The sequence below is a fragment of the Numenius arquata genome, chromosome 3, assembly GCF_964106895.1.
Source record: "Numenius arquata chromosome 3, bNumArq3.hap1.1, whole genome shotgun sequence".
In the NCBI taxonomy this organism is placed as follows: domain Eukaryota; kingdom Metazoa; phylum Chordata; class Aves; order Charadriiformes; family Scolopacidae; genus Numenius; species Numenius arquata.
Genome location: NC_133578.1, coordinates 47,165,183 through 47,192,146, shown reverse-complemented (window position 1 = coordinate 47,192,146; position 26,964 = coordinate 47,165,183). Strand labels below are relative to the sequence as shown.

The 26,964-nt window shown below is 41.7% G+C and overlaps 1 protein-coding gene across 2 annotated transcripts in view; it reads left to right on the top strand.

Moving 5' to 3' along the window:
• ZNF704 (zinc finger protein 704) overlaps positions 1 to 25,047 on the top strand; it is a 100,308-nt gene extending 75,261 nt beyond the window's left edge. For both annotated transcript variants that reach the window (XM_074145283.1, XM_074145284.1), the window contains exons 4-9: positions 4,273 to 4,505; positions 7,903 to 8,003; positions 10,000 to 10,261; positions 15,557 to 15,661; positions 21,065 to 21,159; positions 22,925 to 25,047. In XM_074145283.1, coding sequence (XP_074001384.1) covers positions 4,273 to 4,505; positions 7,903 to 8,003; positions 10,000 to 10,261; positions 15,557 to 15,661; positions 21,065 to 21,159; positions 22,925 to 23,036 — 908 coding nt within the window. In that variant the 3' untranslated portion in view covers positions 23,037 to 25,047. The remainder of the gene's footprint in view (positions 1 to 4,272; positions 4,506 to 7,902; positions 8,004 to 9,999; positions 10,262 to 15,556; positions 15,662 to 21,064; positions 21,160 to 22,924) is intronic.
• Positions 25,048 to 26,964: the final 1,917 nt, after the last annotated feature.

The following is a 26,964-nucleotide window of genomic DNA, read 5'->3' as shown; positions in this document are numbered from 1 at the left end:
TAATTGTGCAAGTTTGACTGGAGTTACAGGAAATTTTTAAAAGTGTTATATTTTAAGGAATAATTTAAATTAGGACAGCTTGTTAGGATGTCGCAGCATTGTTTGTATGACTGGCTTCTCTTATTCATAACTGTTGAATCAATACTAAATGCCATTCTATTGTAAATTATTGGAGTACTTTGAGGAATACTAACTCATTGCAACTTAATAAGGAATTAGTCTTCACAGTTCTTCATGGAAGCAGGAGCAATCCACTGAATGATGTACTTAAAAGGAATCTGTACCATGAGAAATTCCAATATTTTTGAATAAATAGTGTGGGTTTTTTCATTCCTCTCCAGAAAATTTAAATTTATATAGTTAGCTGGAATTCTAGCCGTGAACGCCCATGACTCCTGCCTGTGTGCTTTCACACACTTCCCAAATGTTAAAACCAGAAGTATTTAGGGAGTACCACTGCTCTGAGGAGCCCTAGGAAACCTCCAGCGGTGACATCCCCAGTGACTGTCCCACCTCAGGGCTGGAGGTTGCCAGCCCCCAGGAAAGACCAATGGAAGGGAAAAAACATACCTGCTCTCCAGCTGCTCCAGATCACAGCTGAAACCACAGGTGAAGCTGGATCTGTGCTGATGTCCCAGGCAGGGATTCATAGATTCATAGATTCATAGATTGGTCCAGGCCAGAAGGGACCTCCAAAGGTCATCTAGTCCGACCTCCCCGCAGTCAACAGGGACACCCCCAACTAGACCAGGTTGCCCAGGGCCTTGTCGAGCTTCACCTTGAATATCTCAAGGGAAGGGGCCTCAACCACCTCCCTGGGCAACCTGTTCCAGTGTTCCACCACCCTCATGGTAAAGAACTTTTTCCTAATATCCAATCTAAATCTCCCCTTCTCCAGCTTAAAACCATTGCCCCTCGTCCTGTCACTGCAGGCCTTTGTAAACAGACCCTCCCCAGCCTTCCTGTAGGCCCCCCTCAGGTACTGGAAGGCCGCTATGAGGTCTCCCCGGAGCCTCCTTTTCTCCAAGCTGAACAACCCCAGCTCCCTCAGTCTGTCCTCATAGCAGAGGTGCTCCAGCCCCCTGATCATTTTGGTGGCCCTCCTCTGGACCTGCTCCATCAGGTCCATGTCCTTTCTATATTGAGGGCTCCAGACCTGCACACAGTACTCCTGGTGAGGTCTCACCAGAGCAGAGTAAAGTGGCAGAATCCCCTCTCTGGATCTGCTGGCAACACTTCTTTTGATGCAGCCCAGGATGTGATTGGCCTTCTGGGCTGCGAGAGCACATTGCCTGCTCATGTCCAGCTTCTCATTCATCAGCAAAAATTGAGTGCCCCCGGGACGCGGCGGCCTCTCTCGGGCTCCCTCCGCCGCCGCCTCAATTCGGAGTGGCTAAGGCATGCGCGTGTTCCACATTGCATCCCCGGTCATGGGGAGCTGCTCTCGTGTGAGGCACGACAGTATCTGCCACCGTAAAGAGTTTGAGCAGATGACAGTTGCCGGGATCAGCAGTGCACATTAGCTGGCAGCTGTTGGTTGGAAAGATCTTTCAAACAAGCCCTTTTGAATTGCTGATAAGTAAATGGTAGCTGTTAACTGCCTTTGATATTTCTTCATGCAGCCTGAGTGCTCTTTGATATTTCTTCACATAGCTTGTCTGCTTGTTTCCCAAAATCTGGGAAAACAAGCCAGAAAATGTAATTCACATATATTCAGTAGTCACAGACAAGATTTTGAAGCTGTTATTGGGCACCTTCTCCCCGAATATCTTAGTTTTTCCTGAGTGAAGACTTACTAAAGAGTTCAATAAAAGTGTAAAGATATGATAATTTAAAGCTCAGTTGGTGTTGCAAGGCTAGGCTCTGGTCTTAGTAATACGAGCTACAAATGTATTAATGATTAATTCTTTCTACATCCTTTTCCAAAAAAAGGGCAGTAAGTAGCAGTGTAATTAAAGGAACATTTGTTTAAACAAATGGAATTTTGTGGAGTCTCCTTCTCTGGAGATATTCAAAACCCACCTGGATGCGTTCCTGTCCAGCCTGCTCCAGGTGAACCTGCTTTTGCAGGGGGGTTGGACTAGATGATCTCCAGAGGTCCCTGCCAACCCTTACCGTTCTGTGATTCTGTGATTAAAGTTTGATCTGTGCAGGAATTACTGGCGATGATCCTCCATGTAAACTGGATCAGAGTTTGGCCTTTGTTTCCCTGCAGCTGAGTAATATTTGATGTGGTTCTCTTTCATGCAAATCCAGTAATATGAAAAGAGCCCCAAAATAAGAGTAAGTTGCACTTATTATTTTAAATTTAAATAAGTTGCACTTAATATTTTAAATTTCTTTACATTGACAGATTTGTTAGTATTAATGAGAGCCAGTGTTTGTTTTTTCCCTGTTGTCAGCCTCATTCAGTCTTTTCCATACTATAAAAATGTTCTTGATTTACATCTCTTTCTCAGTAAGGTGAGGAGAAGCTGTAAACCCTGAGAATGCAAAGTACCACCATAAATGTGTCAGAAAGTAGTAACTGAAAGAGTACTGTTTCCTTTGTTTTTCTGAAGAAATGGAAATTGTAAGCTATGCTGAGGTCACAAGTTGATACCAGATGTACTTCTATGGCATGAGACTCAAGTACAAAATCTTAAAAGAAGCAAAACCCACCTCCATTACAGTCACAGGAAGGCTGTAATCATGAACCAAAACATGACGTTTTCATATGTTAACTTACTGGCTACCAGAAGTGTATGTGTCCTTTCCCAAAGAGGAATTTGCCTGGGGGAGGGAGGCTTGATCCCATTTATTCTCTGTGGCCCTGATCAGTAAGTGCAGGGACTTGGCTGCTGCCCATGCAGGGGGGTATTTTTACGCATGTGCTTATCTGATGGAGTACTGCATTCTGGTTTGTGAGCAGCTGATTTTAGCGGTTAAGGGTTTTGTCAAAAACCAACGGAATTGGGAGGAAAAAAATGTCATTGGTTTTGGGTTAAGCTTTTAGTAGCAGGTGGTGGACATTGTTTTCTTGCTGATGTCATTAGTTAAATTTATCTGTAAGAAATTGAGAAGGAATGAAGGAGTGACTTCTGCGGAACTCTTAGAGGCAGGCACTGGCTTGAAGAGGCTCCTGTCTCACACTTAAATAATGTTTCATGAACAGATAAGATGTTATTTGCTTGCCAACTCCAAAGTCGGGTATTGCTCGAGCACCTACTTTTCATTGGGAAAAGCCTCCAAAGCCTGAGTTAGGGAGAAACTGTACCTAAACCGTCCCTGCACATGTGCCCAAGCCCTGTGAGAACCTGAAGCTTCAGGCAGAGCTTCCCATGGTTGCACCGCTGGACATGCCTGGGCCATACTTTTGCTGAGCTGCTGGCCTACATACTCCTCTCCTGCCAAAAGCCCTTTAGGGACTGGGAAGAGTGACACGCCAATGCCTGAGGACCTCAGCACATGAAGCATGGCTCAAGCCGTGCCTCAGACTGTGAAGGCAGTGCTGTTACTCCCACCCACCATGTTGTAGAGTAACCCATTAGTCTGAGCCTCTGCTTCCCACCTGAGGTCAGGGGAACTGCTGCAGTGAGGAGGGAGTTTCTCCAGCGAGTAGGTGTGGAGGTGATCCAGCGCCTGTGCGTCCCACTTCCAAAACCAGATGCCTAACAGTACACGTGTATGAAGAAAAAGGAGTATCCTTCCAAGGATACACACCGCTCCAATTGGAGACTCAAATTAGGCAAAGGTGCGTGCACTGGGAGATAATGAGAAGACAGAGTGTAGTTAAGGTTTTCTTTGGTGTTTTAGTACTGGGATGATGATCATGGTTTTGTAGATCTCGTTAGCATCCTGGGGCTCAGAGTATATGTCTCCTTCCCAGGGATCTTATGTTGGCTGTGCAGTGGCTTGGAGCTTACTCTGATGCCCCACCACAGTCGTGTGTTCCTGTTTAAAGCTGAGGATGTATTTGAAAGTTTTCCCTTAATCATGGATGCAGTATCTGACTCCTTATTGTGGTTTGTGCTCCAACACGTTATTTTTCCAAACCCAGCATTTCTTTTTTAAAAAATATTTGTTTTTTAAAAACATGTGGAAAATCAAGTGTGGAGTATGTAATCTGTGTGCAGTGGGATAGATGTGGTTGTCCTCTCTACATCTAGCACTTTTGCTTTCCTTTATTGAACGTACAGTTAATTCCACACGGCATCTAAGCCTGAGATAAAAGAGCTACTTAGCCCTAACACATGATACTGTTGTAATGATGGCTGTTGTTGTTCTTGACAGAATCCCTAAATGGATCTTGGAAAGAAGGAGGATTTGTGCCTTCTAGTACCAGCAGCAGTGGATACTGGAGCTGGAATGCTCCCAGTGACCAGTCCAACCCATCCACCCCATCTCCACCTCTGTCAGCTGATAGCTTCAAAGCTTTTCGGACACCTTCCCAGCCAGATGATGGTATTGATGAAGCTGAAACAAGCAACCTTCTCTTTGATGAACCCATTCCTAGGAAGAGAAAGGTTAGCCTCTCGTTAAATTCCATACCCACAGGCAGATGGGATGTTGGTAGACATATTTTGCTGTGAGAAGGGAACAGGTCACCCAAACAGCTCTGTATGTGTATCCCTCCTTGGCATCCAATTAACGTAGGAACTTGGCCTAGTCACTATGTCTCGTTCTACCTAGTCACCTACTGCACGCACATGCTGCCATCAGCACCACATATTTGCTGGCAGATGGTGAGGTTCTACAGAGCCTCCTGCTCAGAAAACACTAGAGTGATTTCCAGAAGGTGTTGCCTCTGGCCATTCAAGGGATTTCTATCCTACTTTGGCAAATTCTTTGTATGCAGGATGCAACAGGCAGCCTTTACATGTCATCACAAAAACTGGATATGGCCTTAATACTTCTTGTTCCCTGAAAGTGCTATTTGTCTGACAGCATGTCAGATACCTTAATACTGTGAAGCTTTCTCTGTGCAAACATATGGAGTGAAAAAAGGAGAGAGAGAGATCAAACCTGATGGCTTTTGATGCAGTATTAGCAGTGGCCAAATTTATCCTAGGTAGGACTGCAAAAGCAGACTAAATAAAACACAGGAAAAACCCAAAACAACAAAGTCCAAAACTAACCCCCAAGAAGCACCGTCATGCTAGCAAGCAAGCTCCTTTCAAAGAAAAAGAAAACAAAGAGCTGGCACTAGTCCAAGTTTCCTTCCCTCCCAATGCAGTAGGACAGATTTTACATAGCAAGATGAAAAAGGGCTTTTGTAAAGAGAAAAAACAGAGAATTTGTTCTCCTTAGTGACTTTGTTTCTGGCTCAGTCTGAGACAGTTAATTGCTTCATCACAAGCAGGAAGAAGTTTTAATGGTTGTTTAAACCTGTTCAGATTTGTCCTTTTGCTCCAGAAGTTGTTTATTTGCTGACCCACACAGTTCTGCCCTTGTCTGTGAGAGAGGGGTGTGAAATGTTTGTGCTTCTTGCTGAAAAGGAAAAAAAAATATCTTGGAGGACACCTTTGTTATAATAAAGTAGAAGTTAGCGCTGGGTGTTAAACTAAAGACAGAGATGATTTTGGGGGGATGTGGGACAGGAGGAGTAGGAATGCAAAAGTGTGCTGGTTTGCCTTTTACTTCTCAGTTCAAGTTCAGCTTATTAGCATCGCTCTTACTGCTCAGCTGTGATGAGACAGATGGGTTTGCAGCTGCCACCTTATTGTTTTCTAAGTTGTCATCATATATTTCTATTTATATACCCACCACAGATCTATTATGCTATCTGTTCTGGTTGGGGGGATTTTGCTCTGTGTGGCAAATGTTTAATTTAGATAAATAATAACATTACCAGACAAACTTTTGTTTTATAAATTAACTGCATTTCCTGCACGTTTTTTTTATTCCGACCCCAACTTAGTAATTTATATGAGTACAGCTTCGCACCTTTAGAAGCTGAAATAAAGATGTTCAGGTTATTTCTTCTTCAGGGCTGCAAAAATCAGAAGGAATAAACCTGGAAATAGATTGATTGGTAATCTTACTTTTACTCATTAATGTTTCTTCCATTTCATGTTTGGAAAATGTCGTGTTAACGACCACTTCTCATTAAGAACGTAATTTGCTTCAAAGTTTCCACTAATGTTATTCCTCACCAAGCCATTTGTGTTCCATTATTTTCTTAAATAAAACATTAAGCCTGATTAGGCAATTTTTGGACTAATCAGAAATGGAAGCATGGGTTATGTTCTGTATTTCTACTGAGTGAGATTTCATTTGGTTACGTTAAAATGCAGGGGTGTTTGCAGACTCCTAGCACTGACAATAAAGCCAAAAACACAGTGGAGCTAGGAGATCGGTTTTACCATCAAACTGGAGATTGATGTTAAACCATTCTGTGTTTGTAAAGATGCATTCAGCATTCATGATGTCATACCAGAATTCCTAAGATGTAAATGATAAACATGGTCCTCATCTTGTGGCCGTGGCTGGTTGTGGGTTTTTGAGCGATGATATTATTTAGTGCTGTGTTATAAAAGTAAGAAATGTCTCTATCAGAACTGCTAGATAGATTAATTTTAGGAAAAAAGAGTTATGTTTCTATCTTAATGGGAGCTATATTCTCAGATCAAAAAATTACAGAGGGAATTTATGGGCAGTGCATTCCAAAGTAGAAGGCTTTCGTACAAACAGCGTAATCAGGTACCTCAAATCTTAAAGCCTTTAGCATCCATACTTTCGAACAGGAGATATTAGACTGACAAGGAACTATGAGAACATGCTACTACAATCAACTTGTATCTTAAAAAAGCTCATCAGTTGAGATTTTTTGAAATTATTTCTAATCATCGTCTTTCTAGCAAGTGCTGAAACTTATCATCTACTGGCATGCAGTTCCAAAGGGTCCGAACTGAAGAAAGCACCAGGTCAACTTATGTTCAAGACCCAGTGAAGCATGTACTTAACTCTAAGGATGTGCTTGTTCCTTTTTTTTTTAAATCAAGCTTTAATATAATGTGTTCTGTAATAACAGAGAAAATTATTTTTGAGAAGTACAAATTATTTAGTTTTTTTTAATATAAAATTTAGAAAGTGGGTTTCATTTTGGAGGAAAATTAGCTTTTAAAAAAAATTGTACAGTTCTGCGACATCCGTGTTGTTTGTTACCACACACTGCTTTCAGACTAGTTTTCTCCAGAGTCTTCAAAATATTGAAGATTGGGCTGGTTATAGCCTTGTCGGCTGTGCTCTAAATCAATGATAACTCAGTTTAGACCAATGAAATTATATTAAAGTATATAACAAGAGTATTAAAATGAGATTATACACATATCCTTTTAAGAAATGTTGAACACAGCCAGATGGCTTCTCATTCTCTTTGCCAAGTAAGGGTCATAGCAGCTTCTGAATGAAATAAAAGCAGGTTTTGCCAGCTCATGGGTGGATATTGTCATTGCAGAAGCTATGGTTTTCCAGCACAATATTTTTTATGTGTTGCAAAATTCACAAGCAAAAATATCCATAAGAGCTTACTTTAGGAAGATCTTAATGAAGGAGGATGCCTTGCATTAAGTGAGAAGTCCTCATCAGTTGTTCTTTGAAAGGCTCCAAAGAAACGTAGGAAGTTTCTCTATCGTCTGCCTCCTTTAGTGGGGAGGCAGAAACTGGAACTTGCAAATGAAAAAGCCATGCCAAAGAGTGGAGAGAAGTAAAGTTTTGTCACAGGCTGCTCCTGCTGCTTTTTGCTGGGATTCTGTTCACTTCAGTAGGATGACACTGATGACAGAGACTATTACAGCGTTACAAATTTGGAGTTACAGGCTCTTGAACCTTCACAGTGTTTTGTAACTATATCTGTTTTGGGTGGTTTGGTTTTCTTTCTATCTTCCCTACATCTGATGTTGCTTTACTCATCATTTTCAGAACTCCATGAAGGTGATGTTCAAATGCCTGTGGAAAAACTGTGGGAAGGTACTGAGCACAGCTGCAGGGATCCAGAAACACATCCGGACCATTCATCTTGGGTAAGAGAGCAGGCTCTTTGGAAGTCTGAAGGATTTGGTATAGAAGCGGGGAGAAGTCACACTTGGCTGGGGAGATGAGCTGAATTGTCCTTGGCTTTTCTGTCTCAGATCTCTCAGTTTCTGAGGAAATTATGGCATAGTGCTTCAAGGGGAACAGCGAGGCACCTTCTTTCCTGAACTTTTGTGAACTTCTCTAGAAAGTCAAATACAACTCTAGGTCACATTGCACGTGCCTTAACAGCTGCACAACGCAGTGGCATTTACTTCACACGTGCTACCCACATGTCACATCCAGGCTGACACTGTGCAAGGACAGCAGGTTTCGGCGTCCTGCATGAATACTTTCCTGCCTTGTTTCACATCAGATCAGGTGCTTGTGCTAATTCTGAGTCAAATTAATGCCGAAAAAAAACCCCAACCACCTAGGAAACCTAAGAAAAAGAAACTGAGCTGCAATTCCATGTGTATGTTACTTGGACTAGAAGCAAAAGCAAATGCATCTTGTATGACACAGGGTTGTTTTAGAGCTTTAGTTTGCAACTGAAATGTCCTGCACTGAGTGATCTCACTGTCTCATCTATAGTTACAGTGGGAACTCACAGTCTTCACCTGTTATGTATGGGGAAATACATCTCCTTTGTGTAAGTCTGTGTTATTCAGTGCTTTAATTTTAAAGTGGCCATGAGGAAGTAGGCTGGTGTGGAGTTCGGGACAGTCTTGTGAAGGTCATGGTGATTGCTGTTGGGCTTAGGCTCTGAAAAGTGAAGCTATCAGAAACAGAGAAAATCTCTCTGAGTGCAGTTACAAGTGTTGCATTTTGTCCTGTAACGTTTTGGGGACATCCTTTTAGTAGCATAGGAGAGGGAAAAGTAAACAGCAGAACTTCCCTCGAATTCAGAGCTTGTAACTTTGGCGGAGAGAGGGGTTTTGGTGAGTGACTGGCAGCAGTCCGGCAGGCGATACTTCTGGCAGAGCCTTGCAAAGCTGCTGAACCCATACTCTCAATGAGTTTTATTGAGTAAGGTGGCAAGAGGACCACAAGTAGCAGGCTGAGGAACTGGCATGGGGCTGTTCTTGGGGTGCATGCCTGGAAACAGAGAGGCCCAGCATTCAGCCCTGGTATGGACATGCAGGCAGGAGGACCCTTAGGGCTCCCAGGTGGAGGAGAAAATACGCATGTGTGAGTTGTGAGTTAAGTCTGTATGTATAAATGTGCTGAAATAGGGGTTTATTTGGGACTTCAAAATAACATGTACTGGGAACTACCTATTTGACTGGGCTGCTTTGCTGCTGGCACTTGGGCTCAAACACACAGCAGAGAGTGCCAGGGGACACAGAAGCGATTAAGTCTTTTACGTCTCCTCCTTCAGTAAATCTGCCTCTGGAGAAGAGGACCAGAAAGTCCTGCACTGGCAAGCCAGCCCATCTATGTCCTTTCATTACCTGTGTCTGAGTGAGTTGTATGATGAGACTGTTTTCCAGCAGCTTCTTCTGTTATGCCAAGGAAAGTTACGGTGAACCACAGCCTTAACTGTATTTGGTTTAATTAAGTAACCTGTGATAAGATTACATATTGTTTGCCATAAGATTAGTGAGGTATATCTTGCCTGTGTTTGTTACCTTTACCCATCCTTCTGTGACTGCTCTGTCATTTCTAAAGTCAAAGTGAATTGAGATTCTTCTTAACTTCAATAGTTAGGAATGAGAAGCTGATATCTAAGATGAAGCATAGAAGTTAAGCATCTACTCCCAGGTCAAAGAATTAGTCAGAATAACGCAGGAAAAAATAATCATATTCCTGCTCCTTTTCGCTTCAGACTAGATTATTTTCTTTTCCTCTCCCCCTTCCCTGCAGCCAGAATGCTGGTAGCGTTGAAACTGGGAATATTAATTTATTGGCAGTACTAATGTATTTGCTCATGCATCTAGAACTTAAAATTTTCCTTGGGGTTCTTGCTTTCATTTAATCAGACCTTCATTCTTTGTCTTGATACAGACGTGTAGGAGAGTCTGACTACAGTGATGGAGAGGAGGATTTTTACTATACAGAAATCAGGCTCAACACGGACTCAGTAGCTGACGGCTTAAGCAGTCTTTCCCCAGTCTCTCCATCTTTAGCATCTCCTCCTTCCTTTCCCACCCAAGATGCAATCCGTCCTGAAACTTCCTGTGCCAAAACCGAGACTAAATTGATGACACCTCTGAGCCGCTCAGCTCCTACCAACCTCTACCTCGTACACACGGACCATGCTTACCAGGTAACGCTAGGGACAGTGAACTCCATTGATTACACTAATGTCATTAATGTATAAAGAAATGTCAGATCACAATGTTTGAGTTTTTAAAAGCCAAGTCTAATTTTAATGGGTTGAAACGTTTTCAGGGCAGCCCAAGCGGTTCATCTCATTTAGATTTAGGTGTCTGCTTCTGAGCTAGTCTGTTTGTTTGTGCTCTCACCATAGCCAGTGAATTTTGGGGTGCCACACATTATTATTTAGCCACTCATAGGTGCATACTTCAGGTTAAGAAGAGTTGCTCTGTATATCCTACTGCCTACATCAGTTAATTCTCCACTGACCATAAGGAGGGCGCAAGCTGACATGCTCTCAGATGTGGTCTCCTGCTCTGTAAACATTCTCATTCTGTCAGCCGAATCCCTACCAGAGTCTTCCTTTCAGCTCTGCTTGTACTGGATGTGTCTGTAGGCCAGTACCCAAGGGATACCAGAAACAATTCATTTCCTTTATTTGTACAGCGTGAGATGTCAGTTTGCGTATGTGGAGTAGAGTGGGAAGAATGAAAAGGCATGTGTGGTGTCCTACTCTTAGAGGTAATGCTTTGCAAATAGCAAAAATCCAATCAGATCCAAAAACTACTGTTCCAAAAACTTCCAACTAAGTTCAGACAGAAAGAATTAATTGTAAAAGTGCACTAAAATTTGACATATTTTAGTCTGGATGCCATATGAGAAAAGATGAGTAGAGCCTTTGAAGTCGTGTGGTCTATGACCTGTGTAGGCACCGGACAACTGAACTCTGTTAAATTTATCAGATGAAATAACTTTGGTATACAGCATTGTGCAGATGAAACCTTTTTGTTGTGTGTCTAGAGCAAACCCGCTAAAAGGGCAGAGGGAACCACACAGAATTCACAGGCTTGGTTTAGGCTCTCATCCACAACAGACAGCATGGGTGGAAGTTTGGTTCCTCAGGTGGGAGCTACATTGGATAGCAGGGGGGATTGATCAAACCAGCTAGGAGAAAGACTTTTCTTCTCAGTCTGGCTTAAGCCCTGTCTCTCACAGGGTGAGGCACCAAGTCTAGGCTGTTGAGAACAGTCTCACTTCATTTGGGATTTGCAGTTGTTACAGTCTTCCCTGCAATTTGGAGACTCCCCTGATCCTTTTTTATAAGCAGCCTTTGAGTACAGCACTTGCTTAAGGAAATCCTAGTTCAAATGTTTAAGCCGCTTGAATTGGATTTGAATTGATGTATTCCACGACACGAGACTACAAGTGTCTGAGCGAGCCCTGTCTCCTTTTCACGTTGCTGTGGTTTCAATACTTCGTTTCATCAGCGAGGAGTGACGCAGTCCAAACTGTTCAAGGCATTCCTGTCGGAAGCAGGAGATGGGGTCCCTGCCCAGCTCACATTCAGGTTTTCCTTGCAAAGGAGTCAGCTTCTGCAGAGCAGTGGCATCCTGTGGTAGGGTCCCTCTACCCCAGCAAGAAGAGCACCCTTCGGGAGGCAAAGTGGAGTTTCAACTCTCACCAGCAAGAGGAGGAACTGAGCCCAACCTCCACTGTTAGCATTTAAGCGTTCTTGTGACTAATCTGTTGTGTAAAATTGAATAGAAGAGAATGTGATGACAGCATCTTTAATACCACTGTATTTCCTGCAGTTTCCTTGCTGGAGTTAGCCATATGCAGAATCTTAAAACTTTTTTTACTTCTGATAAAAATATTATCTGTATCAAAACTGAAATGAAGTATTGAACAGGAATTGTAGAACCATAGAATGGTTAGAGTTGGAAGGGACCTTGAAGATCATCGAGTTCCAACCCCTCTGCCATGGGCAGGGACACCTCCCACCAGACCAGGTTGCTCAAAGCCCCATCCAGCCTGGCCTTGAACCCCTCCAGGGATGGGGCAGCCGAGTGAAGAAGCAAAATTCACAGCTCAACAAACTCAGATAAGAGAGGCTGAATAATGTTCATCCCAGGATTCCTGTTAAAAGACAGAAAAAAATACGGAACCCAAAGCTGGGTCGCAGAATCTTAAACTTCAGTTGATTGCATTTCCCATATGACTGGAAAATGGTAAATATAATACCTGTAGTAAGAAAGGTGCAATGGGGAAGTGATCAGGCAAGTCCTGACTCTCTTCTCTCACCCAGACCTATGGATGAGGAAGGATTTAAAGGAATAATTGAAGAAATTCTGGAAAGTACAGCAAATGAGGTGAACTGCAATGGAACCCCAAAGAAAGATTATGCTAGAACAGTCTAACATCTTCCTCGGACAAGGTAGCTTTGTAAATAATGAAGTACAGAAGAACAAATCCCTCTGGATTTGAGGAGAGCATTTGATTTTAAAACATACAGGTAGTAGTTGTTAGGCTAGAGATTAAATGTAGGGTAGGAGAGAGAGCTGGGGAGTCAGGGAGAACTGCAGTGCGTTATTTTGCAAGTTTGAATGTTGTTAGTGGAGTTGAATGAAAAGCTGTATTTGGGCCTGATCTCATTGTCATTAAATCATTTTGGTACTAGACAAATACTATATATAAATACTATAATAAACGTTGCTGATAATGAACTCAGAGGACGTGATCAGTACAGCCAACAACAACAGGTCTGTGAATAGGAAAAAAAAGTTGTCAGCTTTCCTGGTAAAGAAATATCTAAGAGAGACAGGGACTTTCAGTGCCATGTACAAGACCCCTGGATAACTTCAACTGAGATCCTGAGTAGGGTTCTGGTCAACCAAGTTCAAGGATGCTGGGCTCCAATTAGAAGAGTTAGAAAGAAGGTGATCAAAGTGAAGAGGGAGGGCAGGGAGGACACGGAGGGCCTCTCCGGCCCAGGGACTGACAGCTTGGACAAAGGTGAGGAGAGGATGGGATTGCTGCCTGGGAAGAAAGTGAGAGGACAAACCTGAGAGGAGAAGAGGACAAGCTTGTGCTATTTCGATATAAGGGCAATGCTGGCACAAGTAAATAATTATAAATTATCCATGAATGTATTTTGATTGGAAATTAGATGGAGGTCTTCAAGAAAAGTGAGATCAGGATATAGAAACTCTTCCGTTCATTGTAATGCTATGGTTGCTTACCTTGTGGAAGAGATTGAAATGCTAGCCTCAAAAAGGTGACTGTGCTTGATGAGCAAAGATGCGCATTTAGGAAACAAATGAAGAAGGTGATTGACTGTGTAAATCTGATCATGTCTGAGGCAGATATTTAGGCACTGAGAAAAAAAGAACTGAGCATTTTAGGTAACTGCAAATTACAGCAGTTTTAAACGTCTCATGCATAAGCACGAGTCTTATGAGGAGAGGCTGAGGGAGCTGGGGGTGTTCAGCCTGGAGAAAAGGAGCCTGAGGGGAGACCTTCTCGCTCTCTACAACTACCTGAAAGGAGGGTGTAGAGAGGCGGGGGTCGGTCTCTTCTCCCAAGTAATGGGCGATAGGACAAGAGGAGATGGCCTCAAGTTGCCCCAGGGGAGGTTTAGACTGGATATTAGGAAAAATTTCTTCACCGAAAAGGTTGTCAGGCATTGGAACAGGCTGCCCAGGGAAGTGGTAGAATTGCCATCCCTGGAGGTATTTAAAAGACATGCAGATGTGGCGCTGAGGGACATGGTTTAGTGGTGAACTTGACACTGTTAGGTTAACGGTTGGACTCAATGATCTTAAAGGTCTTTTCCAACCTAAATTATTCTATGATTCTACTTTATGTTTCATTATGGAACTAGTGCCTGTACCTGTTAAATTTAGCCGCAGAGGAACTACAGGCAGGCTCTTTCAGCATCGAGGATTTCCCTTGCAGGTCTTACTCGAATACCTGAGGAAGTCACTGTGCTGACCCCAGCTTTGAGCTCGCTGCCCACCCAGCTGCCTCCAGTTCTTTCTGGCAGGAGCACCGTGGTCATTCACTCCTTCCTGTTTGAACAGGGTTTTGATGAAACACTACTGGTACCATCTGGAGTTGCCAAATTTTTCTTGATGCCTTTCAGCAAGGTCTTTATATTTTATGGAGCTCAGTGGATGTTGCTCCTCGTGTCTGTGTGGATTCTCTTGGAGCTGTCAGCAGGCTCAACAGCCCGCAGAGCATCGCCGCCGTAGACAGAGGCATCCAGCAGTCTCAGTTTCTTTTTCTTGGAGAGACTCCAGGGGATTGCTTCAGCACTTGTTTGCTCTGAAGATTATCTTTAATGGGGGACTATCAGGTTGTAGTTTGTCATCGCTCTGTTCCCTGAAGCTGTGAGACAACTTCAGCGGCCTCAAACACAAACACTCCTTAAATAAGTGTATTGCGTTAATTGTCAGGCGCAGGCAATGGAAAAGCAGAAGTAAAAAGTCACTTTTAATAGCAAGGTCTTTATAAGTTTAAACCAAGGAGCCTTTTTTTTTTGTGGTTAAAGCTTGAAATTCAAGAGTCAAAGGGAGCTCGTGTTCATGGTGGCTGCTTGGGCTCCAGCTAGGCAGGGCAACTGCAAAGGTATGAATTTCCTGACTCTAAATTAAATGGGATTCAGAAACGTGTAGGGGAGAATTTCTGAGGGCTCAGATCTCAGTGAGAAAACCAGAGAGAAGGCCGAAGGTGAAAGATCCTCAACGGTCTGAGCTCAGATTATCAGGTATTGCACCCCAGGGCAGCACTGGGTGTTACAATCCAGATGGGAAGAATTAAGAGTTCAAGGGGCCCAGGGGTGCTTCAAATATTTGCTTTAGCTTAGTCTTTTAAGAGCTCCATTTTTGAATCCCAAGGATGGTTTTCAGCTCCTTGATTTTAATAGGAAAGACTGTTTTAATTGGGATGATTGTTAACAACATTTATCTGATAAATGAATGGCCAGCCCTTACTGTTGATCGTTAACCTTATTGACCAACAAGGCTCGCCAGCCAGTCTTCAGTTGTTTAAACCACCTGCCATCAGTTTAAATACTGCCTTGTTTGTCACTGTGGAATAGGTTATCATTTGTAATATTTTTTGCTACTACCTGGCATTATTTTAAACGTTATTTGTAAATAATGTTTGATTTTGTGGGGTTTCTTTGTCAGATCTCACTTTAAAGGGTTTTGCGTAGATTTTTGTGAGAGCTGTTGTCTTTCTCTAAACAAAGTTTTAAGAACAGTGATATATAAATATGTCCTTTTCATACTGGCTTGTGCATGATTGTCCCCCTCATAAGGGTAAAATGCTTGTCCCCACGCATTCTTTTTCCCCCTCGGAAAGTCTCTCATAGATTTACAGTTTCGAGGAGCAAAAGATCCCCTGAAGTGCTTTGGAAGAGGAACGGTTCTTCTTACTGGACTGATATTTTCTTTTCACACAGGCCACTCCTCCGGTGAACATTCCAGGGTCAGCAAAATTCACTCCCAATGGCAGTAGCTTTAGCATCTCTTGGCAGTCGCCTCCAGTTACCTTCACTGGCATTCCAGTAAGTGAACAACATAAAAAAAAAAAAAAGTTTTTAGAAATTTTTGGGTTTTTTCACAGTGTATCACAATAAAAGTAAATCTGACATAACAGGTACTGAAAAGAAACAAATTAAGTATATGCCTCAGTTTGCCAGGATTTTAACACTTTTGAGTCTCTTTAATTCAGTACAGTTACTTTTTTTATGCATCAGTGTCTACAAGCAGATAACTGGATCTATAATACATATCTTTTAAACTGCGTGCTTACAAAAGAACATTCTGGTAGGTGCAGAGCCTGGCGCTATGTGCTCCTTTTTGTGCCACTCAGAGGTTTCTTACAAAACTAGATGGAAAATCAATGAAGTGATGGTTAGACTAACAGGCTAATTGGGTTCAAGCCATAGGGCTGTTACTTAAAGGAACTCTGAAGATGAAGCATATTTCAAAAGCAACAGAAAGTAACAGTAAGATGAAATGCAAAGTCTGATTCTAGTAGGCTATATATATTTAAGTCCCTATTGATTAATCACGAAATTCTGTACTTCTATACAGAAAATACGTTTAATCCATATTGCATTTTGTCATTTTTAATGAAGATGTATTAGGTGTATGTATTAGATCTAAAGTCAACTCTGACTCTTTCTTCAAAAAAGCCAGCCCAAGGCCTGGTTCCATGAACAGGACTGCAGAAGCAGGATGTTTGCTTAAACGTAGACTTCCAGTGGTCCTAAATGTAACGCAATGTGGGTGTGGATGCTGTAGGGGGAGTTAAAAAGCTTTATGGGGAGTTCAAAGGGATTAGGCTTCTAGCGCCTAGCGTGGTGAATACTGAAACTAAATGTAAATCACTATTTATGAGTAGTGGGAAGTCTTCTGTACAATAAACAGAAATAAATATTCATGCAATGTATGCTAATTTTTATTGAAAAACATTTTTCACTATAAATTTATATTCTGTAGTCATAAACCTTTTTGATATCATAACATTTCATTTAATATTACACTTTATGAACTTGTGAATTTTTAAAGTGTGTTATATAAGGCACATTGCTCATCCAAAGAACCATATAGCTTTTTTCCTCCTGACAGTGGATATTAGACATGGCGATAAGACATACTGTTTCTCTCCCTTCTCTTCATCAAGTGAATCTCCAAAGCTTCTTACTGTCAACCTTTCGCAAATCTTGGAGATTTTCTGCAGAGGCTGTGGCATCCTGCAGGGCTGATAAAAAATGAAAGTCGCTGAATCAATTACACTGCACTCTGCCAATGAATATTTATTAAATTCCATCAAGGAACAACTAACAGTGAAAGACATCATGCTGGCAGCAATTTGAACAAGAGTGCCGTGACAGAGTGTGGTATCCATAAAGTTCCTTGAGAATTTGATTTCCCAACAATGGGGTTGATACAGAGTAATTATGAAACTAGCTTCTTTTGTGGAGTAGCAGAAATTGGTGCCAGGAGTGTTGGGAATCTAAAAATGCAATTAGCCACACTGTAAATCAGACATTTACAAGAGGACAAGATGAGACACTTAAGAGACACATAGGCATTGAGTTTATTTGTTCAAGCAACAGCGTTGATCTGTGGCTGTAGAGTTGAGAGTTCTCAAAAGAATTTAAGAAATGCCAGATCACTTTCTGAGAATTGCATGGAGATGCCAATGATTTAAGTACAATTTAAAAATAGTCCCAATACAAAAACATGGGGAAGCGGTGATGATGGCAGAATTATAAACTGCTCAGGGAACCATATGAACTGCCTTTATATCTCTGTCTAACACTGATAAGACTGTTTAGCAAAAAAAGAAAAAAGCCGGGGAGAACCTTCTAGGTTTGCAAACATTAGACTATTCTGTCATCAGTGAGATCATTTCTGAATTACAAGAGCTTGCCTGCAGTGGAAAATTTTGTGCAGTAATTGAGGGTGCAAATGTGAAGTGATGTTAAATAACTGTATATTAAGTTATTGTATATATAATGATATAATAAATGATATAATGATATAATAAATGATATAATGCATATCATTTCTCCTGTTTCAAAGTAAACTACATGTTGCCTTATGAAAACAGAGTGCTCTCAATTCCCACCTTTACACTGAGTGTAACTGCCTTTTGGAAAGCTATAGAATAGGGGACTTTCTCCTTCTCTTATGAGGATTATTTAACCTAGACTATGACATACTATAAACTCATGCAATTGTATACGTACATGGTCCCTGAGATTAGTCAGTAGTACCCAAGGGAACTTCAGAGAGTAAGTTCAAACCATTACTTTTCGCCTAACCCTTAATATTTATTCAAGCAGTTTTCTAAAATGGCTTTGGGATACTTTTTTGGCCTGGACAAACCACTGAGCAGTAAAGGATTAGGCACAGATTTGCAGAAGTGCACAGGTCTACACATTTCTTCATGTTACTAGTGGTGGTGGAATGGGGCCAGCCTGTCCTTGACCCATTAGGGGCCTGTAGACTCCTGGTTTTGAACAGTCCCCTTTCTAGACCTGTACATCAGCACTTAAGTCCACAAGAGAGACAAAATTTAAAAACAGTCTTCTTTCATGTTTTTTTTGACACCTACCTTAGATGTTTCCTCATTTGTTCCTGTGGACATTGAATTTCGATGACACAGCACTCCCTGCTTGCTGTCCCAGGAGCTGGGGTGTTTGGACAGCCACCATGACTTGCATTAAGTCCTTGCTTTTGGTCAGTCTTTAGCAGAGCAGCATCAAAAAGTCTTTGTAAACATGAATGTGCTTATCAGCCTGTTCTTAACCACCTCGAAACAAGCTGTATGTAGAGCTGGGTCAGTCGGGGTTCAGCATGCAGCTGCTTTAGGCTCAGGGGTATCTAACTGCAGGCATTTATCTAGAAGTCTTGTAGTCATGAATGAGGAAAATCAGAGGAACGTCCAAAGTACTTACACGTTGTGCTCTGAATCATGCATAGGTTAGATTCCCAAGGTAGATGGGAAATAAACTTTTTCTTACTATCTTCCCAAGATAACTTTGTAGGTGCAAGGGAAGGTTGAGTGTTGGCAGAGCTACGAGTCATGACTAGGTGCAATTTTCTGCATGAAGCAGAAAGGGCAAGTTCATGTTTGCTCTACCACTTGAGACTGAATGAGGAGAAAAACTAAGGCACAGCATGGGCATGTACAAGGAGAACGAATTAAATGATGGAAGTGGGTTGAGTGACATTGGAGTCTGTATCTCTTGGTATTGGAGGACTTAATGACCATATAGTTCCACTTTTATGTAATGTAGGATAAAATGAATGCCAGCATGATCTCCGCTACGTGATACTGATTTTTACTTCCCTGCTCATAAGACCCAAAAAGGTTGAACAGGCGAGAAGATCTTTAAATTTGATAATCTGATGTTTACAGATCACAAATCTTCTCCATCGTTTCCCCCAGCAGATGTAACTGGGAACACTAGGGACTCCCTTAAAACAAACGCTGTCATTTCACATTAATTCTCTGTGTTAGACAACACTTCAAACATGAAAAGCCTCCGAGGGCATGGATTGCCTTCTCACACCCTCCTCTTAAACTGCTCTTAGTGTCGCCTGCGAAGGAGTACAGGCAACTGGTATTGTTTAGACCTGGTGCAAAGCATATCAAAATACACTAAAGCTCAACCTCAGTGCAGTTTGGCTGCCTTGGTGTGTCAATCCATGGCCACCATCGTGCAGAGACCCCCCCTCTGGAGAACATGAGGGGAGACGCAGTCTGCGCGCTGCAATTACTGCTCAAGCCTGTTCTGTGTTCGAAAGCAATCAGGATAGTTTCTTATAACATAGGAGGCTATCAAAGTACTTTTCTGTTCGGTGATAACTAAGGAATGTGTTGAGTATCAGTTAGCAGTGGTAGATACAAAAATTTTCTGTTTTTTAAAACGTTTAAGAACCCTAGCAGAATTGACTGGAGATCTCTAGTTGCTGGTAGTGACTGGAAAACCGTGCAGTGTGTGGTAAATGCCAAAGACCAGAAAAGTGTTATTGCTTTGCATTTTATCTTCAATGTTTCAATCATTCTTAGGTAAAACAAGGGAAGTGATTGTTAAAGATAGGAAAAAAGGTAGTAGATAACAAGCTGCCCTCAATATTGTGGAGTGGTAGGACAGAGGGAGCCAGGATGTATAAAACATGACTTATGGTAAGCAGGCAAAGAGAGAGGAAATGTCTTTCAAGTTTTGGAGATATATTTCATATATCAGTAATGGTCTAAATTTGTTCAGAGTGTGAGCTACATATGCAGTTAAATTAGAAATTTCTGTAGTTACCAGCCAAGAGTAAAAGTTGATAGTGTCTGCACTCCGTTACAAGTATTAGTTGCTTTTTTCCTACTGCATAGTAGCTATAAAATAGATTTTATATCAAAAATCAAAGCACATTCAGTAACTCTCTTCAAGTCAGGTCAGTTCACATTCTTCCAGATATTCCAAGACTTAAAAAGGGCAGGAGTGAGAAGCTGTAGCAATGCAGGAAATGATGATGGTACCTGCAGTTCCTGGCTGTAGGAGGCAGTGACTCCGTGCATCAGATGCCCACATGAAGTTTGCTATATTCTGTGCACAACAAAAAAATAAGTGTTTGTAATTTTTTTTTTCTGGTGTTTTAGACATAAAGTGGTTGTGGCATTTACTCAGGAGCAAAATAAGGCCCTAGCCGTAAATAATTTAGGAATTATTTAAGGCCAAGCTTAAGGCCATGTGATTACTCAAATAATGTTGCCAACCCCCAGGCTCATGTGGGAGGCTTATTTGGAAAGTCAGAAGACCAAAGTACACCCTTCACGCAGGAACATTCACAGAGGAGGACACCTGCTGAGAAGATTTACATTGCAGAATAAAGGAAATAATCCAGTACATCTTGTTAGCAGCCTTGATCAGAAGGGCTGCCTTGCACTCCCAGTAAAACCTTGAGGCTGCATTGTAACTGCCCTGCAGCAAAGCCCCTTCTCCGAGGCTGTCTCTCCACAAAGAGGCAGGAGGAACGTGTGAAATCCCTTTATTTCACAGGGGGGTTATTGGTATTGATCTCAGCACAGGGCAGAGTTAATTTTTCCAGTTATTTTCTCTGTTTATATTGGAGAAAATTTTCGTAAGAGCTATTCAGAGTTCTTAAGTAAGAATGAATGCTTTTTCTGTATTTCCCAAAACCTGAATTGATGCTGATCTGTGTTCTGGTTTGCTCCTTTTGGATGACTGGAAGTACAGGGAAACATAATGGAACTAATATAATGTACCTAATGCTAAATGGTCATCTTTCTAAATAGACCTACAACTTATTTTTGTTGTATGTTATAAAATAACCTTTCCACCATGCATCATGAACTGCATTTTCTGGGAAAAGTGTTTATACTGCATTCATATGTGTATGTTCTTCATAAGCAGCTTTTTTGTCTGTATTGACAGGTCTCACCAACTCATAATCGTCCTGCAGGGAGTGGAGAGCAGAAACAGTCCCACACAGTTCTTTCATCACCGCCTAGAGTAGCATTTGGCTTGAGGTACGGGACCATTAGCTCCTGCTGACAGGCCAGCAGCCTCAGAACCTAGAGGGCGTTCAGTAGATAAGATGTCATGAGCCAAAGAAACAGAAAAAAACCACACCGCCAACCATGATTGCATTTGTCAGGCAGTTTCTTACTAGAACGCTTCAGAGTAAGCATTCTGGACCTATTTTGCTTTTCATTACCATCAAAGGCAAAGTCCGGGGGAAAAGTGAGCTGTTGCGAAATGAAAAAGGCAGACTGTGAAGCAAAACTGCCGGCCTTATGCCAGGCATGTCTGGAGTTCAGAGGCAGATCTAAATTGCCCTGTAAAGCAGTCCTGCCCAAATTCACTGCACTAGCTGAAGCATTCGGACCTTCATTATGTGGCTTTCCTTTTTTCCCTGAAAGGCTGGGCTGCCATGAGTATTCATCACCATTCAGTCAGTATGGTATTTGGTTTCAGCTGAATTGTAAGAAACCATATCTTACTAGAAAAAAGATCAAAGCAAAGCTTTTGATACCTCGTCTTCCTAGACATAAGCTACGCTCACTTCCATTAAAGCTAACTGATGTTTGGCCAGAGTCTGCCTAAAAAGTGTTTGAAAAGTTATGTTAAAAAATCAAACTGTGATGCTAAATTTCTTACAGTAAAGGAACTCCTTATTTCTCACAGTCCTAAAGATGACTGTACCCTAAAATGAGACAAAAGGAAGATTTCATGCTTTTCGTTTTCCTCATGACTCTCGGATCATTGTATATGCTACAAACCAAACTTAGGATCTTCCCAGTTCATGGATTGTGCCCACTAATGAATGTTCGGTAATCAAAAAAATGCATAGGTATACAAGAGAGGAATCACCAGGCGGTTCCCCTGGGTGCCATGCAGCACGTAATACGCGTATTAAACAATTCTATCTGGACAGTTATTTGAAGAGGCTAGGTCAGATGGCGCTGCTGTAGCGAGCGTTGGGTTACTTGCGGCACTGCTCCTCAGGTTTGCTGGCTTGCTGTGTGTTGAATAAAAAAATTCCATTTTAACAGTGACTTTGATCTTTTCTAAACTTGTGAACTTTTGAGTGTGGTTTTAAGATGGAAAACATGACAATTGTTATAGCTGTAAAAGCAGATGCTGCCTGCCTTGCTGACGCTGGAGACGACAGAGAAGGAAGGAGCACATGTGAATGTGCTGCAAATGATGGGAAGGGTTAAAACTTGGTTTCGGTCACTTTGTTGTTTTTCAGTCAGTGAGCTCAGACCAAACCGTGCGGGAAGGGCTGGCAAAGCATCGGAGCTGGTAGCTTTTCCCCTCTTCTGCATAGCTGCTACCTGCTGGCAGTCAAGGTCTGCTGCTCAGAGCTATGCAAGCTATTTGTACCACAGCTCCAAAGCAAAGAGGACTTTCTGCCTGACGTGACCTGCACTGCATTGCAGAATAGCCATTACTGCCCATTACGGCTTGGCACTTCACGTGGCTAAAATACCATTTATCTCTACCGGGTTTAGTAGCTGGCTAAAGTCAGGGCTGGATGCTCCTGGGATCAGCCCTGGAGCAGAGGAGTGGGCTCAGCAGCTGCCACAGAGGCTCTAGAAGCCAGATGAGGCTTCTCTATGTCTCTCTACTTCGTCAGCTCCCGGGTGACTCAAAACCAACCCAAATCCCTTTGAAACGCTGGGAGTTCTCTGCCTGCTGCACTCCACTGAGATTGTTGTCCTGATCTTAGGGTGATAAAGCAAAGCTATGAAAGCATCTTGTTAACCAGCTTCCCTTTCTCTCTGACAGGAAGCCTAGAGGGGAGGGGAAAAAGTGTCGGAAGGTCTATGGGATGGAGAACAGAGATATGTGGTGCACTGCCTGCCGGTGGAAGAAGGCCTGCCAAAGGTTCATCGACTAAAGATTGAAATTATGCAGAGGATCTGGGGATGGGGGAGGACAACAGCAGAACCAGATTGCTGCAGCTGCACTGTATCACTTCCCATACTTCCCATTTTCTCTCCAGTGATGGGGGGCGTGTGGGGTGTGGGGTGTGTTTGGGGTGGTGTTTTTTTTTAAAACAAGAGCTTTGTATTTCAAAGTGAAGCATTTGTAGCCAAGGAGAAGCACTAATCAAAACCTGTGTGGAGCAATAGAGGAAAAAAATAGCAAAACCAAGAACATACAACAAATTTCTGTCTTACTAAGTATGGAAACCAGAGCAGCTATTAGTGTTTTTCTGTAAAAGAAAGGAAAAAGTTAATTTTTTTGCTAACTCTGAGCTACTTGCTCCTTAGGATCATTTTTAACCATTTCAGTCTCTGTGCTGTGAACATCTGTATTTGCTAAACTGAACAATTTTTCTTTTCCTGAAATGAAGATCTCTTTTTGAAAGCTTTCTAATAAACACTTCTGAGTCGTATAAGCTACAGTTTACTCAACAAAAGCTGTACTAAGACTGGAGACTGCTAAGTAATTCTCCCGATACAAATGATCGTGATTATATTATATTTTTGGAAAGGGGATGTGGGGAGGAGTTGGGATTTTCTCTTGTTTGTTTATAGGAGAAAAGCAAAGCCTGAGTTTGCAAGGACAAGCGCTCCTGGAAGATTTTTAAACTGAGCACAGACCAATGGAGTGGAACAAAGTAATTTAAGTACCAAATTGGATTTTGATCCTCTTAAGGAAGAAAAGCAGCAATGGAAAGTCACCAGCAGGTATTGTCGCAACAAGAAGTTGAGGGAAGAAATCCAGTGATGCTTGATTGAAACCCTTAGGAATATAATGGGGCTCCAGTAGGGTTTCTTACCGCTCTCCTGTTCCTGAGGGAGGAGGAAGAGTGGGACCAGCACGTCTGTTGTTGCAGGAGGCCTGTAAAGAACTGGTAAATGCAGCCACCAGGATTATATGTTAAACCTGTTCAGGGACATGATCCAGCCCAGCAGTTCTGCTCTTGCTTTCTTTTCTCTTATTTGAGAGACTGTTGTTAAGATAATGGTTTGCTCTGCTTTACCCGTTCCCCCCAGCTCTTAAAGTTGCTAAGATTTATTTGATGCAAAAAAATGGTGGAAAAAAGAAAATACCCCCTTTCCACAACATCATCTCAGAAAAAGAAGTACAGCAGCAAAGGAGCAACGTATTTATGGTAAAAGTCCATTTCTTGACTCATTTTGATATACTAATCACGAAGTTTCTCTACTTGCAGTGCTTGGATAGATTTGGGTACTTTAGTTTCTCTGTCCATTAGAAAGTATACACCTGAATGCAGCAAGCTGGTGTTCTGTTTCAACTTGTATCAAATTACCATTAATTAACAATTATTTCGGTGCAAAAATAAAGTAAGGATTTACTAGGATATGAATGTATATGGTTAAACAATACTTGCCTATTAAAGAAAACAAGACACCTTAAAAAAAAATCAAAGACACAGAAGCAAAACTTCGCCTATTAATAGAGGCACGGAGGCCCACAAATTCCTGTTTCTTTGTTGGGTTTTTTATACCATTTGAAATTAGACCAGATATGTATTTTTTTTTAATTCTCTAAGCTGGCTCATTCTCACTGAAATAAGGGGACTTTAAGTATCTAAACAGCTTTCTAAAATCCGGTCCAAAGTTCACTTGATAGCTTTATTAAGCATGCATCACTGCTTATGCCTATGTAAAAGCACAAAATAACAATGCAGTTATTTAGAATATACACTATGAATTCAGTAAGGTAGTACTGAGAAGTAAAATTTATAATAGGAGCTACTGAAGGTTATCATCTGATTTTCTTTGAACAAGTTAATTGGGCAATCAGATGCCTAATTTGAGCATGCTATTTCTGCGCTTGTTTACAAATTGTGTAATTTACATGCACAAGTGGCAAGATGTGCTTGCATGCATGCAATTACTGGATTTTTTTTGCCCAATTATGTTCCTAAGTCATTTAAAAAAAAAAAAAAAAAGAAAAATGAAAAATAAACTCTGAAATCTAGTAAGACCCTGAAATATATACACATAACTGTGTGTATATTTTTGTATATCAGCAGAGAGAGGAGGAGAAGGATTGTTTTCTTTTTATATATATATATATATGAAAATATATATATATATTTTTATACTGGTGGATATACATAGCCACTGTTTGATTGTCTTTGCTCTTAGTAAAATGTGGGTCATGGGTTTTCTTTGGATGTTGTATTTTTTTTCAATTACCACGGTAAAATACCTCATAGTATTTCATAGTCATTTCGTCTTCAAACACTGAGCTTGCTGACGGTGTATTTACTTTGGTAGAACTTAGGAAATTTGGGACTCTTCCAAGATACTCCTGCCAATTTGCCCCCCCATTTTTACAAGCACTCCAAGACTAATTATAAAGTGTTCCATAATTAATCTGACTATTGTTCGACTGCATTTGTTGTTCCCCTCCTTTTATATTTTCCCTTTTTACTTCGGAGGATTTTTTTTGACAATAATGTATCAGATTGTATATTGTTTCTATAATGTTACGGCATTATGAGCACCTTTCCTGAGGGCACTTTACGAATTATTGTAATAAGATTATTCTTTATAAATTTCTGCATGGCAGAATGGTTATGTTGCCAGACCAGATTGCCCTCTGGTACAAATTTGATATGGATTTCATATAGGCACAAAAAAAACAGGATAGAAAATTGGTGTTAACAAAACGGAGGACAGAAGATAGTTGATAAATCCTGCCAGGACAAAGCTAAATTACCGGTATTTTTACACAACATTTAACCAGCGGTTTATATTAAATCAGTTTTGCATGTTATGGCTGTGGCATTTTGATTCAGAAGTAGGCACTCCTCGAGTTACCGTCTTTCATCCGTGGCCAGCGATAGCGAGATGGCACGGCCACCTGGACCTGCACGAAGCGTTCCCTAGTCACTTCGTGCTTCTAACTCGCATTACTTCATGTGGCACAAGCGCTTTGGCACCCGCCGGGATCCCCTTCGCCCTCCCGGCACAAAAAGAAGTGTCAGCAAAGCCTTGGAATGAATAACCTCCTCCGGTTTTCAGTCTCTGGCTTCGGTGTTGCTTTAAGCTGCATCGCTGTTCTCCTGGCCTCTGATTCATGTCACGCTGCTGCACCAGCCTCTCCAAAAGACTCAAATTTCTTTGTTTTCCCAAGGAAGAGCTGGACTGGATGCTTTGGTATCGTCACTGGTACATGCCATTTCCCCTGGTTTTGGTGTCTCTGTGGGAGGTCGGTCATTGTCTCTGACCTCCCGGCGAAGTCAGAAGGAACAGCCTTGAAGGCATCAGGCAGTCTTTGTGTGCTACAGGGATTTGGACGTGGGTTCATTTATGTCAAGAGCCAGAACTTCCCCTTGAGATATAAAAACGGATTTTATTGGGTTTAACCGCTCATTAGTATTGACGCTGGGAACAGAAGTTGCCGACATCAGTATCAGAGTGGAGATTGACTGTATAGACCCCAGATATTTTTCTTCAGGAGTTTTCTTGCTATAACAAAGCTATTTCCTGCTTCCCCATTCCCCCAAAGATCTGGAAAAGAAGATAATTTCAGAAATGGGAAATTTTAATGGCAGTTTTTAAAATGTGGCTGTGCTCCAACTGCTCCTATATGAAGCTTTTGGATGTTACAGACTCGGATCATCTTAGTCATACAATGCTTTCCACCCAGAACAATGTGCCTGACTCTCTAGTGCCTTGCACAAATGTAACAGGATGCACAAGATGCAAAGTGAGCAAAAACTTGGCCATTCCGATTTGCAGGTTTACACTTATTGTTAACCAATACCAGTTGTCACCTAGCAGGTATCCATCGGCATGTAAGCCAGGCCTGTAAGCCCTGGTTATGTGGATAGTCTGAGC